This window comes from Hypanus sabinus, chromosome 5, assembly GCF_030144855.1.
Source record: "Hypanus sabinus isolate sHypSab1 chromosome 5, sHypSab1.hap1, whole genome shotgun sequence".
In the NCBI taxonomy this organism is placed as follows: Eukaryota; Metazoa; Chordata; class Chondrichthyes; order Myliobatiformes; family Dasyatidae; genus Hypanus; species Hypanus sabinus.
In genome coordinates this window covers 40,613,463-40,627,625 of record NC_082710.1, presented here as the reverse complement: position 1 = coordinate 40,627,625, position 14,163 = coordinate 40,613,463, and the positions used below count along the sequence as shown (strand labels likewise).

The 14,163-nt window shown below is 40.9% G+C and overlaps 1 protein-coding gene across 2 annotated transcripts in view; it reads left to right on the top strand.

Moving 5' to 3' along the window:
• Window positions 1-14,163, top strand: part of rasef (RAS and EF-hand domain containing) — an 83,319-nt gene that overhangs the window by 40,544 nt on the left and 28,612 nt on the right. For both annotated transcript variants that reach the window (XM_059969791.1, XM_059969792.1), the window contains exons 5-11: window positions 1,106-1,183; window positions 4,443-4,558; window positions 4,654-4,722; window positions 5,261-5,345; window positions 10,644-10,732; window positions 12,632-12,866; window positions 13,748-13,888. In XM_059969791.1, coding sequence (XP_059825774.1) covers window positions 1,106-1,183; window positions 4,443-4,558; window positions 4,654-4,722; window positions 5,261-5,345; window positions 10,644-10,732; window positions 12,632-12,866; window positions 13,748-13,888 — 813 coding nt within the window. The remainder of the gene's footprint in view (window positions 1-1,105; window positions 1,184-4,442; window positions 4,559-4,653; window positions 4,723-5,260; window positions 5,346-10,643; window positions 10,733-12,631; window positions 12,867-13,747; window positions 13,889-14,163) is intronic.

The window sequence follows — 14,163 nt, the reverse complement described above, 5'->3', positions numbered from 1 at the left end:
CATCCCTTCCCACCGATCTCCCTCCTGGCACTTATCCTTGTAAACGGAACAAGTGCTACACCTGCCCTTACACTTCCTCCCTCACCATCATTCAGGGCCCCAGACAGTCCTTCCAAGTGAGGCGACACTTCACCTGTGAGTCGGCTGGTGTGGTGTACTGCGTCCGGTGCTCCCGGTGTGGCCTTTTATATATTGGTGAGACCCGACACAGACTGGGAGACCGTTTCGCTGAACACCTATGCTTGGTCCGCCAGAAAAAGCAGGATCTCCCAGTGGCCACACATTTTAATTCCACGTCCCATTCCCATTCTGATATGTCTATCCATGGCCTCCTTTACTGTCAAAATGAATCCAAACTCAGGTTGGAGGAACAACACCTTATGTACCGGCTGGGTAGCCTCCAACCTGATGGCATGAACATTGACTTCTCTAACTGCCGTTAATGCCCCTCCTCCCCTTCTTACCCCATCCCTGACGTATTTAGTTGTTTGCCTGTTCTCCATCTCCCTCTGGTGCTTCCCCGCCCCCCTTCTTTCTCCTGAGGCCTCCCATCCCATGATCCTTTCCCTTCTCCAGCTCTGTATCACTTTCGCCAATCACCTTTCCAGCTGTTAGCTTCATCCCACCCCCTCCGGTCTTCTATCATTTCACATTTCCCCCTCCCCCCTCTACTTTCAAATCTCTTACTATCTTTCCTTTCGGTTAGTCCTGACGAAGGGCCTTGGCCTGAAACGTTGACATCGCTTCTCCCTTTAGATGCTGCCTAGCCTTCTGTGTTCTACCAGCATTTTGTGTGTGTTGTTGTACCTGGATGTGACAACTTTCCTGACTCTTGGTATGTGCAGTACCAGCCTGCAAGTCTGCAGGTGGTACAGTCCCTAAGTCCAGGCAGGTTTGGCTTGGATGTTTCATGCTAGAGTACCTTAAACCAGACGAAAGTCCTTGCCCTGATCATAGTGCACATAGACATGGTTTTAAGGATTTTTATTTTGCCTTTTTTGGACATATGAAGTTGGACATAGTGAGCTTTTGTATAAAAATCACTTGCCATTATGCTTTCTTTATCATGATGAGAGAACCTGAATTGTGTTTTTATTTCTTACAGTTAGAAGAACAATTCAGATCAGATGGTTCAAAGGATGAAAGCATTGCATTAAAAAGAAAAATAAATGATTTCACCCTAGTAAGTAAAACAATTTCTACAGATTTGTCCTAAAGCTTTCAGCAGCATTCAACTGAAAAGAAGTAGAAAAGAATTTCTATTTGGCATTTGTATACTGTGGCAGTTTGAGTAGGATCTCTGGGCACACCTGTTTTTTTCTCTTTGAAGGAAAACAAGAAATAATTTGAAAATGTGGTTGCATATTGGAGTGGCCTTGCAGTTGCAAGTTGGGTCATGGATAAATGCCGTGGTGGTTGTGTAGAGGCTTGGCTGAGAAGCCTGGAAGTGTGTAGTAATGGATGTTAATATCCTCCTAAATTCAAGATTCAAAAACTTTTTTGTCATTCTAACCGTACATCAGCTCTGCAGGGCAGAATGAGACAGCGTTTCCCAGGAGCAGTGCAATCATAACATAACAAACGCAACACTAAATAATAAACATAACAATAAATAGTAAAACACAACAGCCACATGTCAGTTAAAAACAAGTTATAAGTGTCCAGTGCAAGTTAAAAGTGTCCAAAGTAGAGTCAGGTTAGAGTAGCTATTTAGCAGTCTGACTGCCTGTGGGAGGAAGCTGTTTAGTAGCCTTGTGGTTTTAGTTTTGATGCTCCTATAACGTTTAGCTGATGGCAGCAGAACAGACAGTTCATGGAGAGGGTGTGAGGGGTCTTTAATGATGTACCGTGTCTTCTGGAGGCATCGACTCTGAAAGGGGTCTTAGACAGAAGGTAGGGAGACCCCAATAACCTTCAGATCAGGGTTCCCAAGGATGGATTGGAATCTGCTCTGGGATGTTAGCTTTAAATCACAGAGATAGTCAAATCAACTTTGGTTGTTCTGAGAGCACGTAATGACTTCTCCTCAGATACTGTGGACCAAATTTCCCAGTAGCACAAGGGGGGCATCACACAGAGGAGGACACTATTAAGTTCATATCCAGATGCATCATTGGCCAAGAAATATTGCTTGACAATTTTTCATGACAAATATTTAACATGAGAATGACAATAATTGCTTTTTATTTGGAATCAGGGGTTCAAAAGCTGGGGTCCATGGACTCCTCACTTAGTGGTATTGGTCCATTGTATAAACAAGGTTTGGAACCCCTGTTCTAAATAAATTCTTTGTATGTGAAATTGCAGCTGCTTTTGAATTTTTTGAACAATATGCACAGTGTCACTTTAATATTGTAATTGCAGAAAATTTTGATTATTTGGATGCCTAATTCTTAAGGAAAATAAATTACTAATTTTGGTCACTTCTGTGAAATTGACAGTGATACTGTAAGATTTATTAATTTAAAGTACAGAAATTCAAGACATCTTCAAATGCCACATTGCACAAACTCTGTAGCCCAAGTGGAACAGAGCCGTTATTCAAATACATAAATTCAAAGTTAATGAGATTCTCCGTCCATCTATTTGAATTTGTGTGCATTCCCACACCACCGTTGCTACATCGCAAGAAATCCTGGATATGTATTCTATTGTCAACATTTTTTTCTTTTTCCAAAATTTTCAACTTCTTAAAGTTGCTTTATCACTTCCTCCAATAATTTACTCTTTTATTCTGGTGAAAAACCAAGCATAGGAATGCTTTCTATCATTCTTATTGTGCAGGTGGCACAGTTAACTGCTGCAGAATTGCTGTCGGTGTACTGAACGCAGACTCCCATGCTTGCTCTGCCTTTTGAGGAACTGGAACCCCTTTTAATTGCAGCACAGTAACAAGCTGACCTGGTTGAGTTGTAATGTGCATGCATTAAATAGCATTCTGTGCTGTAGAATGTTGCTGAAAACTGCCTTGTTCACTCTGAAGGAGAACATTATTCATTCAGCCCTTGCAGAGTAGAGGGTATCTACGATCCTCTTGTAATGTAATGGGGTTCTGTAAACAAAAGGTCTTGCCGGTATCTCCACCTTCAGCCTGGAACTGGCCTGAGTCATTGTTGATCTTGGCCTTCCCTGATTGGACAGTATCATGTGCTTTATTATGGCTGGAGTTTGCAACATTTCACAGGAGCTGTTGGGGTTTGGGTTAATAAATGCTGCCCAAAGCCTCTGAATAGATATGGCAGCCTAGTAGAACCATAGAACATTTACAGTACAGAAACAGGCCTTTTGGCCCTTCTTGGCTTTGCTGAGCCATTTTTCTGCCTAGTCCCACCTGGATCATATCCCTCCATACACCTCTCATCCACGTACCTATCCAAGTTTTTCTTAAATGTTAAAAGTGAGCCTGCATTTACCACTTCATCTGGCAGCTCATTCCACACTCCCACCACTCTCTGTGTAAAGACCCCCCCCCCCATGTTCCCTTTAAACTTTACCCCCTTCACCATTAACCCATGTCCTCTGGGGTTTTTTTTCTCCCCTAGCCTCAGTGCAAAAAGCCTGCTTGCATTCACTCTATCTATACCCATCATAATTTTATATCCCTCTATCAAGTCTCCCCTCATGAGCTATTCTTTCCCCCTCCCAAGCACTCTGCCTTTAACCTCCTGCCTCTCCAGCAGCCTGTCCAGAACGCTGTGTATAAAGCAAGAAATTCTCCTTGTTACTTTGTAATCGCGGAAGAATGGATTTTTAAGGTAACCTTGTCAAAGTAACTGGTGGGAGGTTGTTTCTGCTGCTGAGGGTTTCATCTGACATTTGTTTAGAGCATATGCATTTATTCAGATTGAATTTCAATTTGACATTCGGGTTCATTATGATGTGGCATCGTTGATGTGGGACTGTACACAAATTCATATAAATGGAGGGAGACTGTCATTAACTTTGAATTTCTCTATTTGAATAACAACTGTATCATTTGGGCAGGAGATTTTGTGTTATGTGGCATTTGATGCCAACGCCATCACATTAAATTAACAGTATCAAATAGCATTGTGATCTGCAGTGCATACACTTCCCATCAAAAATTAGTCATGCTTACAATATTATTCCCAGTATTAAGAATAGTTTGACTTGTGCCACAAGTTGGGTGGAAGCCTTGTTGTGCTATTGGGAACTAGTTGTTCCCATGGTGTCCAAGCAGTGGGTGTCGTGAGGCAAGGTTTTGTGTTTTGTACCTTAATATGTCTCTTACTGTAAATGAGCTGATTCTGTAGCTGAGTCTTGAGTCTCTGATCCATCTCCTTTCAATAGGTTTAAGGTTGTCCTCTAGTGTAGGACCTATTCAACATCTCCTGACTTTATCCGGGGAACTACTAGTAGTAGTGCAGTGAAATGCAGTGTAATGCAGTGAAAGCTGATTAATGCTTGTTTTCTTTCTCTAGGAAAATGATAAGCTGAGGAAAGAGCTACTTGAAGCACAAACAGAAATAATGTTGCTGCAGAGTGAAGTAGACGCTCTGAAAAGTGATTTTATGGATCAAAGTTTGAATTTAGAAAGGTAAGAAGACTAGAAATACCTGTTTTATGTGCCCGGTGTAGCTTTGTGTACAAAGTGTTTTAACTCTCATCTAACACTGTTTACTTCTATTGCAGGGACCATGATGTGGTCAGAGAGTATACAGAGGATAGAGACAACCTAACACGACAAATTGAAATGCTTCAGTAATTATGTTTTTAATTACTATATAATAATTAATTGTTAATTCTTTACAGACATAGTTGAGTATTTTGTACTTCAAGGCTTTAACTTAGCAAAAGGCAACATTGTCTGAGCTAAAAATCCATCTGCTTATTCCTGGTGTTCCCAACCGTTTTTTATGCCATGGACCAATACCATTAAGCAAAAGGTTTGTGGACCCAGGTTGGGAACCCCTGTGCTCTTCCTTTCCTGCTTCTCCAGTTCATCTAGATTCTGTTGTAATCAAGCCAAGACAAGCTGCCATTTTTACTCCTTTTTTTCTGTGTTGAAAGCTCCCTCTCCCCCCCCGACATATCTATTAATTATTATAATTTTGTTTGCATCAGTAATTGTAAATATAAGTGGATTTGAAATCACATTTTATTCTGAGTATATTGGTAGAGTTTTTGTCTCGATCTGCCTTGTTATATAATGTGAAATTTCAATATTTTGTAAGGTGTTAATATTATATTAATTTGTAATATCTGGTCGTTATAAGTGTTTTCTTTTTTAAAAAAACAGATCTGCTAATCGAAAACTACATGACAGTAATGATGGGCTGCGCTCTGCTCTTGAAAGCAGCTTGAGCAAATATAATAGATCTCTGGTGAGTATTGAACTGAAGTGTATAAATGGATTGTGGTAGATTGTTATCTGGGTATGAAGCACACTCTAGTTAACCTAACAGATTGTCTTTGTTTACCTCCAAGATTTGCATTTGTAAGCATTGCTTTATATGCCTTTTCCTTTGAGTGTCAACATGTGTCTCAAACAGGTGCATAAGAGAGTTCAGCAACACACACACAAAATTCTGGAGGAACTCAGCAAGTCAGGCAACACTGGGAATAAACAGGGTTAAACAGTGAAGTGACTCAGTCCTAATGTTGGCTGTTTAATCCCCTCTCTTGATCCTGCCTGACCTGCTGAGTTCCTCCAGCATTTTGTATGTATTGCTCAAGGTTTCCAGTATCTGCAGAATCTCTTGTGTTTAAGCTAGGAATTTCAGCTGTCTCCCCTAGTTCAGCACATCAGTCATGACCGATGTTGCAGTGAAGGACAGTTTCTGCAGATGTTGAGGCCAAATTGGATAGTGCCAAGGAACAGATGTAAGGGTCATTATGCATGATTATCTTGTGTCTGTTCAGTCAATTGCAGGCTGGGAGCAATTCATGTTGCAAGGCTACTGTGATGATATGCACTTCCAGACAGTACTGGCGGCTCTTGGCATCAAATGGTAGCATGTTAAACTAGCTTGCTCTACTGAATCGTGCCCGCACTCTCGAAAGTGTGTTGCGTTGGTTACTTTGGAGGTAATTGTACTAGAAGGGCAATAAGATACCATGAGAAAGTGAGCTTCTTGTTTTCAAATGCAACATTGGAGACCTTGGTGGATGTAGTCCTCCATCTACAGGAGGCGTGATCTTTTGTGGTATCACAAGTTTGGTGGTTTTTTTTGCATTCAAGGTCAATAATTACACACAAAGTCCACACCTAAGGTGCCAGCAAAGCCTGAAATGCCTGTGAAAATGCCTCGCCCTCCATCAGTTGCTCTAGTAATTTAGCAAGTTGTGTTTTCTATGCTCTTGAAATCCTTGACAATGTATAAACTCCATTTTTTTTTCAGTAGTAGATGGCAATCCAATTTAATTTCCAAATACTTACAGCCTCATCGTGGAAGAAACCTGTCTTGTTGCAGTTAATGTCTGTAGTAATGTTTTCAAAGTGATTCTTGACACCCCTCCTCCCTTCACTCCTCCTGCCCCCCAATTACAGTTCAGTATACTTTTTGGCTAGGGCAATATTATTGCTATGGATGCCTTGAGCATTGTTGCTTGCTGAAATTCAGAATTAATCGCTGAAGGTACTGGATGAATATACAGTGGTCTCCTGCTGAGAGTTATTTGCACATACATTTTTTCCTCTCCTCGATTAGCTTTGTTCCATTTTCCCAGTCATAATGTTTTGCATTATGTGGTTACTAATGTAGCCAGATCTGACTGTTGGGAAAGAGTTGAAGTAAACCTCAACTCCTGGCAAAACTCCTTCAGTCAACTTCAGAAACTTCAGTGTTAGAAACACTAAACACTAAACTCTTGATTCAAGAGTAAATGAAAAAAAATCTGAAGACAAGTGGTAGTGATCAAGCTGATTAGTCCTCCTCCTTGTGAGTATTTGTTCCTTTGCCATTGTTAAGCACCTGCTGGGAGCTCCATTGTTGAGCTCTAAAATAGCAATATTTGCATCAAATCAGCATTGTGCGCTGCGCCTGGTCTGCCCATTCTGCATTCTTCCTGCAGGTATTAGCTTCACGTGACAACATGGGCGATAGCTCAAACCAAATCAGAAATGTACAGTTTGTTTGTGTTGCTCAATATGACCAACATATGCAGAGTCACTTGTGTTTAGAACTGTGTCCTAACTGTTGTCTTTGGAACCAGTTCTGTACATTCTTGGATTGCTCCAAATGGTTTTCCAGATGAAATATAACATTGAACAGTAGAACTGCTGCTTCATTACTCCAGTGATCCAGCTGCAGCCATGACCTGAACTTCTGTCTTTCATATTCTCCAGCCAGGGTTTCTTCCTGCATCCTAGGAATTTGTGGCACAGAACATTAAATGGCTTCCTGTAAATTGCCCCCAGAGTTCATTGAGTAGGATTATCTGGGGAGTTGATGGCATCGTGGGGAGAATAAAATGGGCCAGAGTTGGGATTAATTCAAAAAGGGGTGCCTGATGGTTGGCTCAGACTCAGTGGGTCAAAGGCTTGTGTTGCTGCTGTACTTCACTGACTTTGAGGCTCCAGCTGACTGCTCAAGTCGAGGTAAAAGATCAAAGTTGACAGGGCATATGGCCAAATTGTGCTCCTATGTCTTAAGGTGTAATAAAGATCTGTTATTGCTCTACCAATAGTTTACTCTATCGAGACTATCAAAACTTGCTGCAGACAAGTTATTGCCATCTTTGATGCATTGACAGTGTGGCACTTTGGGCTGTCCTGAGAAATGAATTATGCTATGAAATTGCCATCAAGCAGCAGCCAGGATGCTAGTGCAAGTTACAATAGGAAATAGAAAAAGGTTTGTAAAAGGACAATGTTATGATAGCCGTAGGGGATGTCGATATCCAGAAAGATTGGGAAAATTTGTTTGGTGTTGGATCCCAAGAGAGAGAATTTCTAGAATGTTTACTATGTGACTTTTTAGATTAGCTTATAGTTGAGCCCACAAGGAGAAAGGCAGTTCTGGATTGGGTGTTGTGTAATGAATACATTATGTTGGAGTCCTTGAAGGCACTTGATAAAATAGGCCAAAGTCAGCATGATTTCCTTGCATGACAAACCTGCTGGAATTTTTTGAGGAAATAACAGGCAGGATAGACAAAGAAGAGTCTGTGGATGTTGTTTACTTTGCTTTTCAGAAGGCTGCTGCTCTTGAGGCTGCTTAACAAGATAAGAGCCCATGTTATTACAGGAAAGATACTAGCATGGATGAAAGAGTTGCTGACTAGGAGGAGGCAACAATTGGGAATAAAGGGGACCCTTTCTGGTTGGTGCCCAGTATTATATGTCAATGATTTGGATGACAGAATTGATGATGGTATGGCCAGGTTTGTGGACAATACGAAGATAGGTGGAGGGGTAGGTAGGGTTGAGGAAGCAGGGAGTCTAAGGAAGGATGTAGACATATTAAAAAAAAATTGGCAGAGAAGTGGCAGATGGGATACAGTGTTGGGAAGTGTTTGGGCATGCACTTTAGTCAAAGCAATAAAGGCATAGACTATTTTCTAAATGGGAAGAACATTCAAAAATCAGGCGTCGAGAGATTGGGGAGTCCTCGTGCAGGATTCCCTAAAGGATAACTAGCAGATTGAATCAGTGATAAGGAAGGCAAATGGTACTTTAGCATTCAATTCAAGAGGACTAACATATAAAAGCAAGAATATAATGGTGAGGTTTTAAAAGGTGTTGGTCAGACTGCACTTGGAATATCCTGAGCAGTTTTGAGTCCTTTGTTTAAGAAAAGATGTGCTGGTATGGAAAGTGTCCAGAGGAGGTTCACAAGAATGATTCTGGGATTGAAAGGTCTAATGTATGAGGAGTATTTGATGGCCCTAGGCCTCTACTCACTGGAATGTAGAAAATTTGGGTGGAGTGGGGAGAATCTCATTGACGCCTATCAAATATTGAAAGGCCTACATAGAGTGGACATGAAGAGGATGTTTCCTCTAGTGGGGGAGTCCAGGACCAGATGTCACAATCTCGTAAGAGACTGCACTTGAGGCAGCTTAACAAGATAAGAGCCCATGGTATTACAGGAAAGATACTAGTATTGATGGAAGAGTTGCTGACCAGACTATTTTCTGTCCTTTTAGAACAGAGATGAGGAATTTCTTTAGCCAGAAGATGGTGAATCTGTGGCATTCATTGCCATGTACAGATGTAGAGTTCAAGTCATCGGGTATACTTAAAGCTGAGGTTGAAAGGTTCTTGATTAGTCAGGGTGGCAAACGTCACAGGAGAAGGCACAAGAATGGGGTTGAGAGGGATAATCAATCTGCCAGATGGAATGATGGAGCGAATTTGATGGGCCAAATAGCCTAATTCAGTTTCTATGTTTTATGGTCCTATAGAAATGCAGATCTCCCTTTTTAGTCTAACTTCATCTTAAGATGCATCTATCATATTGTTTGTAATTTTCTAGTTTGTTCTTGAGTCAACTCTCTTGCAGCTTTTGTTTAAATTGCAGGCAGTGCCCGGGTTACGTATGAGTTCCGTTCCTGAGTCCGTACATCTAATATTATTTAGCGTCAGTTAGTCAAATGTTTGATTTAGTATATAGTATATATTTTACCTTTCTATGCATATAAAACACTTAAGAAACATATGTATTCCAATAATTAAACCACTGCGTTGCTTACTAGTAATTGTAGCTTTCATCAGGACATGGCCTTTCACTCGCTCCATTATTCTCACTTTATCTGTTATCCTTTAAAATTGTTCTGATTGTTGACTGACTGTAGCCTAACGCTTTTCCAATGACTGATGGCTTTTCACCTCTTTCCAAACGCTTTATTATTTCCACTTTATTTTCAATCGTGATCGCTTCCCATCAACGGAACAGAAACACTGCAGGCGGCGGGTCCCGAGCTGCGCCAGCTCCCGAGGTCCGCTGGGTCCTAAGGACCACTGCACTGAGACAGGCTGAATGGGACAAGTGGGGGCTGTGCTGGGCTTGGGTATTTGATCATCCAAAATATTCCGCGTGGGAATTTAAACTGGAGGTGGCAGTGTTTTTTTTTATGAGGTTGAGTTGTGAACTCGACATCAACCCAGCATGGATGGCACGGGGGTCACTGGATCAACATCAACTCGGCACGGGAGCGGTCTGTCACTAGATTGAACTCGGGAACCTTCGTTCTCGAGCCTGGCGCTGATCTCACTGTGCCGCCAGTCGACCGGAACCAGGGTGGGGCGGTGCGCGTGGTCAGGGTGAATCTTACTAAGAAAAATTTAAGCGAAATGCAGAGTTAAACACTCAACACAGTGTCAACGGCAACGACTTAAAATGGCAGACAGCATTCTCCTTCCTCGGTTTGTAAGTACAAGTTGTCCGTAAGTCGGACATTTGTAACTCAGGGACTGCCTGCATCAGATTGGCTCCCAATGTGCTGTGAACATGATTTTCCTTTGTTCTTAAATGGACTTGAAGTAGCAAAGGTACTCTTGAGGCTGTTTGAGCTGTCAGAAAGAAACCAGTTGAACTGAAGGATCTCTACAAGAAGGCAAAGCTAACCCATTTGTCCATGTAATTGCTTTTTAAGTGATAGAAACTTTAACAGGTGAACCCAGCAGTTTCACATTAAAATACTGTTACGTACAAATAATATTTTTTTTTGTATTGCAGCGTGCTACAAGTTCATCACCAGGATCTGCTGCATTAAGGAGTAGCCCAAGACTCAATGAGTGTCATTCTTCTCCTATGTTATATGACAGGTGAACATCTTCACACATCACAATTTTCTCTTGAAAGACCAGTGGGTTATAAAGGTGGATGACCTGAATGGCAATCAAGGCTATTATGGAAAATAAAGATCACAATGTAGAAAGTAACATTTGATTGGATGGAAGTTTGGACGTCACACAGGAAAGCGTTAGGCTAAATGCTTTTTTCTTAGTTGGCTAGATGTAATGAGTGCCACGCAGACTGTTAAATTTTTACAGTTTGCATAAATGACTTGGAGGAGGGGACCAAATCTAACACTGCTAAGTTTGTTTCTGACACAAAGGTGGGTTAGGCATTTAAGTTGTGAAGGTGGGGTGGGAAGGGGTTTTCAAAGGGACATGAATAGGTGGGAAGGGAAGCTTCTAGCAAATGAAGTATAATGTCAGAAAATTAAACTTCATCATTTTGACACCTGCTCACTGGGTTCTATTTCCCATGTTCCTTTTAAACTAAATGGGGAAACTGGAAACTTAATTATACTATGAAAATCCCAGCACTATGAATATCCCAAGAAAGCCAGATTAATACCCAGTGGCCACTTTATTTGGTACCTTCTTTACCTCATAAAGTGGCCACTGATTGTATGTTCATGGTCTTCTGCTGCTGTAGCCCATCCACTTGAAGGTTTGACAAGTTGTGCATTCAGAGATGCCCTTCTGCAAACCTCGGTTCTAACACATGGTTATTTGAGTTACTGTCACCTTCCTGTTGGCTTGAATCAGCCTGGCCTTTGACCTCTCCTATTAACAAACTGTTTATGGCCACAGAATAGCCACACACTGACGTTTTTTTTGGCACCATTCTCTGTTAACTCTAGGGGCTGCTCTGCATGGAAATCCCAGGAGATCAGCAGTTTCTGAGATACTCAAACCACCCCATCTGGCACCAACAATCATTCTATGTTCGAAGAGACTTAGATCACATTTCTTCCTCATTCTGATGTTTAGTCTGAACAACTGAACATCTTGACCATGTCTGTATGTTTTCATGCGTTGAGTTGGTGTCACATGATTGGCTGATTAGACATTTGCCATTACAAGCAAGTGCAACACACAAAAGGCTAGAGGAACTCAGCAGGTCGGGCAGCATCTGTGAAAATGAATAAATAGTCATTTTGGGCCGAGACAGTTTATTATGACTAGAAAAGAAGGAATACCTAATAAAGTGGTCACGGAATGTATTTAGTAGGTCAAAAGGTGATGTACATTTTGGCAACAAATTGCATTGACTCCCATTCCCCTTATTGTAAATGGATTAACGTCTACCTCTCTGCTATATTTTGTGTACATAATTAAGATAAAATGAGAAGTGAGAAACATTCTGAAAGTTGTCAAATTCAATAATTGAATCTGGAGCAGACTAAAAATTTACCTGCTTAACAAGTGGCATTGACATTTATCTTAGAAGTTGGTTTATGATTAGTATATGAGAAAGTCAATCATGAATCATAACATGGGTAGTATCTGGGAGACTTCAATGTTTGGTAGGAATGGCACTTAACAATGGTAATTCCTTCTATGTTGTGACCCTAGCATCCTCTAACCCGGTATGAATTATTTCAAATGTTTTTCTTTTATCAGAAAGTTTTTAATAACCACACCACAGCTAGATATTAAAATACAAGAAATATCTTCATTTCATGTAGATATCTATCTGATTGCATCAGTGATTCAAACACTTTGGAACCAAATCTGAAGAAGGCTAATCTGTTAAGTATTTAGCTGAGCTCAGAAATGGCTTATCCTTCTAGAGTTATTAAACACATTGGAGCCCGTGGCATAGAATATCCCTACGATTCCTTCCGAGGGGTGCTTGGGTTGCCTTAAAGAGTCTAAATCTACCAACTCTAAACTCCACTCACAGTGACAAACAGCAGTTTGCTTCGATAGGTCATCCAGATCCTCTTACCAAGGTGAAGACTATGAGTCGCTTGCCGTGTGTGATCCCATGCGCAGAGGCAGCTGCGAGGTTGAGAGCTTATCCGAAAGCTGCTTTGACAGTGGTATGTCCACCATGAGGGATTCAAATGATTATGATTCAGAGGTGGAGTGCAAGTATCAAAGAAATTTTGAAAGGTCGCAGCGCACACAAGAAGCTTTTGACTGTGATGCCTCTGACACTGATGTAAGTACCTAAACAAATGATTAATATTTTTAGTATGTTGCATATAGAGCATTAAAAAGACACAAGTTATAAATGAACACATGATTGGGTTTTTAACTACCACAAAAGTTGAGTGAACAATTTTAAGGGCCTTTCTTGTTAATGGCACAGAATGCTCTGAAGGTGCTTTTAGTTTGAATGCAAAACACAAGGAATAAAAGGAGGGTCATATTCATTCTGCATGGAAGAGCATACAAAAAGTAATGGGTACAGCCCACTCCATCACAGGTAAAGCCCTTCCACCTTTTGAGCACAAAGACAAGGTGAGCAGCCGCAAGAAAGCAGCATTCATCGTTGAGGACCCCCACCATCCAGGCCATGCTGCTGCCATTGGGAAGGAGGTACAGGAACCTCCAGTTTCAGGAACCTTTATTACCCTTCAACCATCAGGCTCCTGAAACAGCTTTGATAATTCACTCACCTCCGCACGGAACTGATCCCACACCTATGGATCCACGTTCAAGGACTGTAGAACTTGCGCTCTCAGTATTATTTATTTGCTTTTTTTTTGTATTTGCACAGTTTGTGTAGTTTTTCATTGATTCTATTGTATTTGTTCTACAGTGAATGCCTGCAAGCAAATGAATCTCAGGGTAGTGACATTTAGAATCAGATTTACATGTACATGTAATAAATTTTTGGTAATAAATTTACCTTGACCTTTGATGTTCCTTGATCTGTAGAAGATAATCAGTTGTCACAAGACAGAAATCTTGAATGCAATAACTAAAATGAAGCAATATATCCATACATTGGAAGGGACAGACTGCAAAGCTTGAATCGTTCACTGATATTAGGGATTGTTGCTGGACACTTGCTGTATACTTGCAACTGTTTTGTAGGTGCCTGAAATCCACGATGAAGAAGCTTTCAGTCAGGATAGTATGAACACCGTTTTGGAGTGGCAGTCAGCTCAAGCAGTGAACTGGAACAACTCTGGAGCTAATTCATTGCAGCGTTGTAGTTCTGCCTTTTCCCCACAGGTAGGACACATGTTGCAACTTTTTAAATAATACGCAGTTTTATGAGTTCAGTTTTTTTGTTTATGTAATGTTTTGGTCACATTGTAAGTAGCTGATGAAAGTCTCTGGTTGTGATCTAACAAATCTCGAACTCTTGTATGATAATTGCATTGCAAATTAGTAAAGCAAATGTGTTTAATGATTGTGTGAACAATGTGCTTTGAATTTGATAAAAGTGAATTATAGGTTCCATTAAAATGTTGGTGTTCTTTTAAGTTATTAATTGTAGGAGTTAT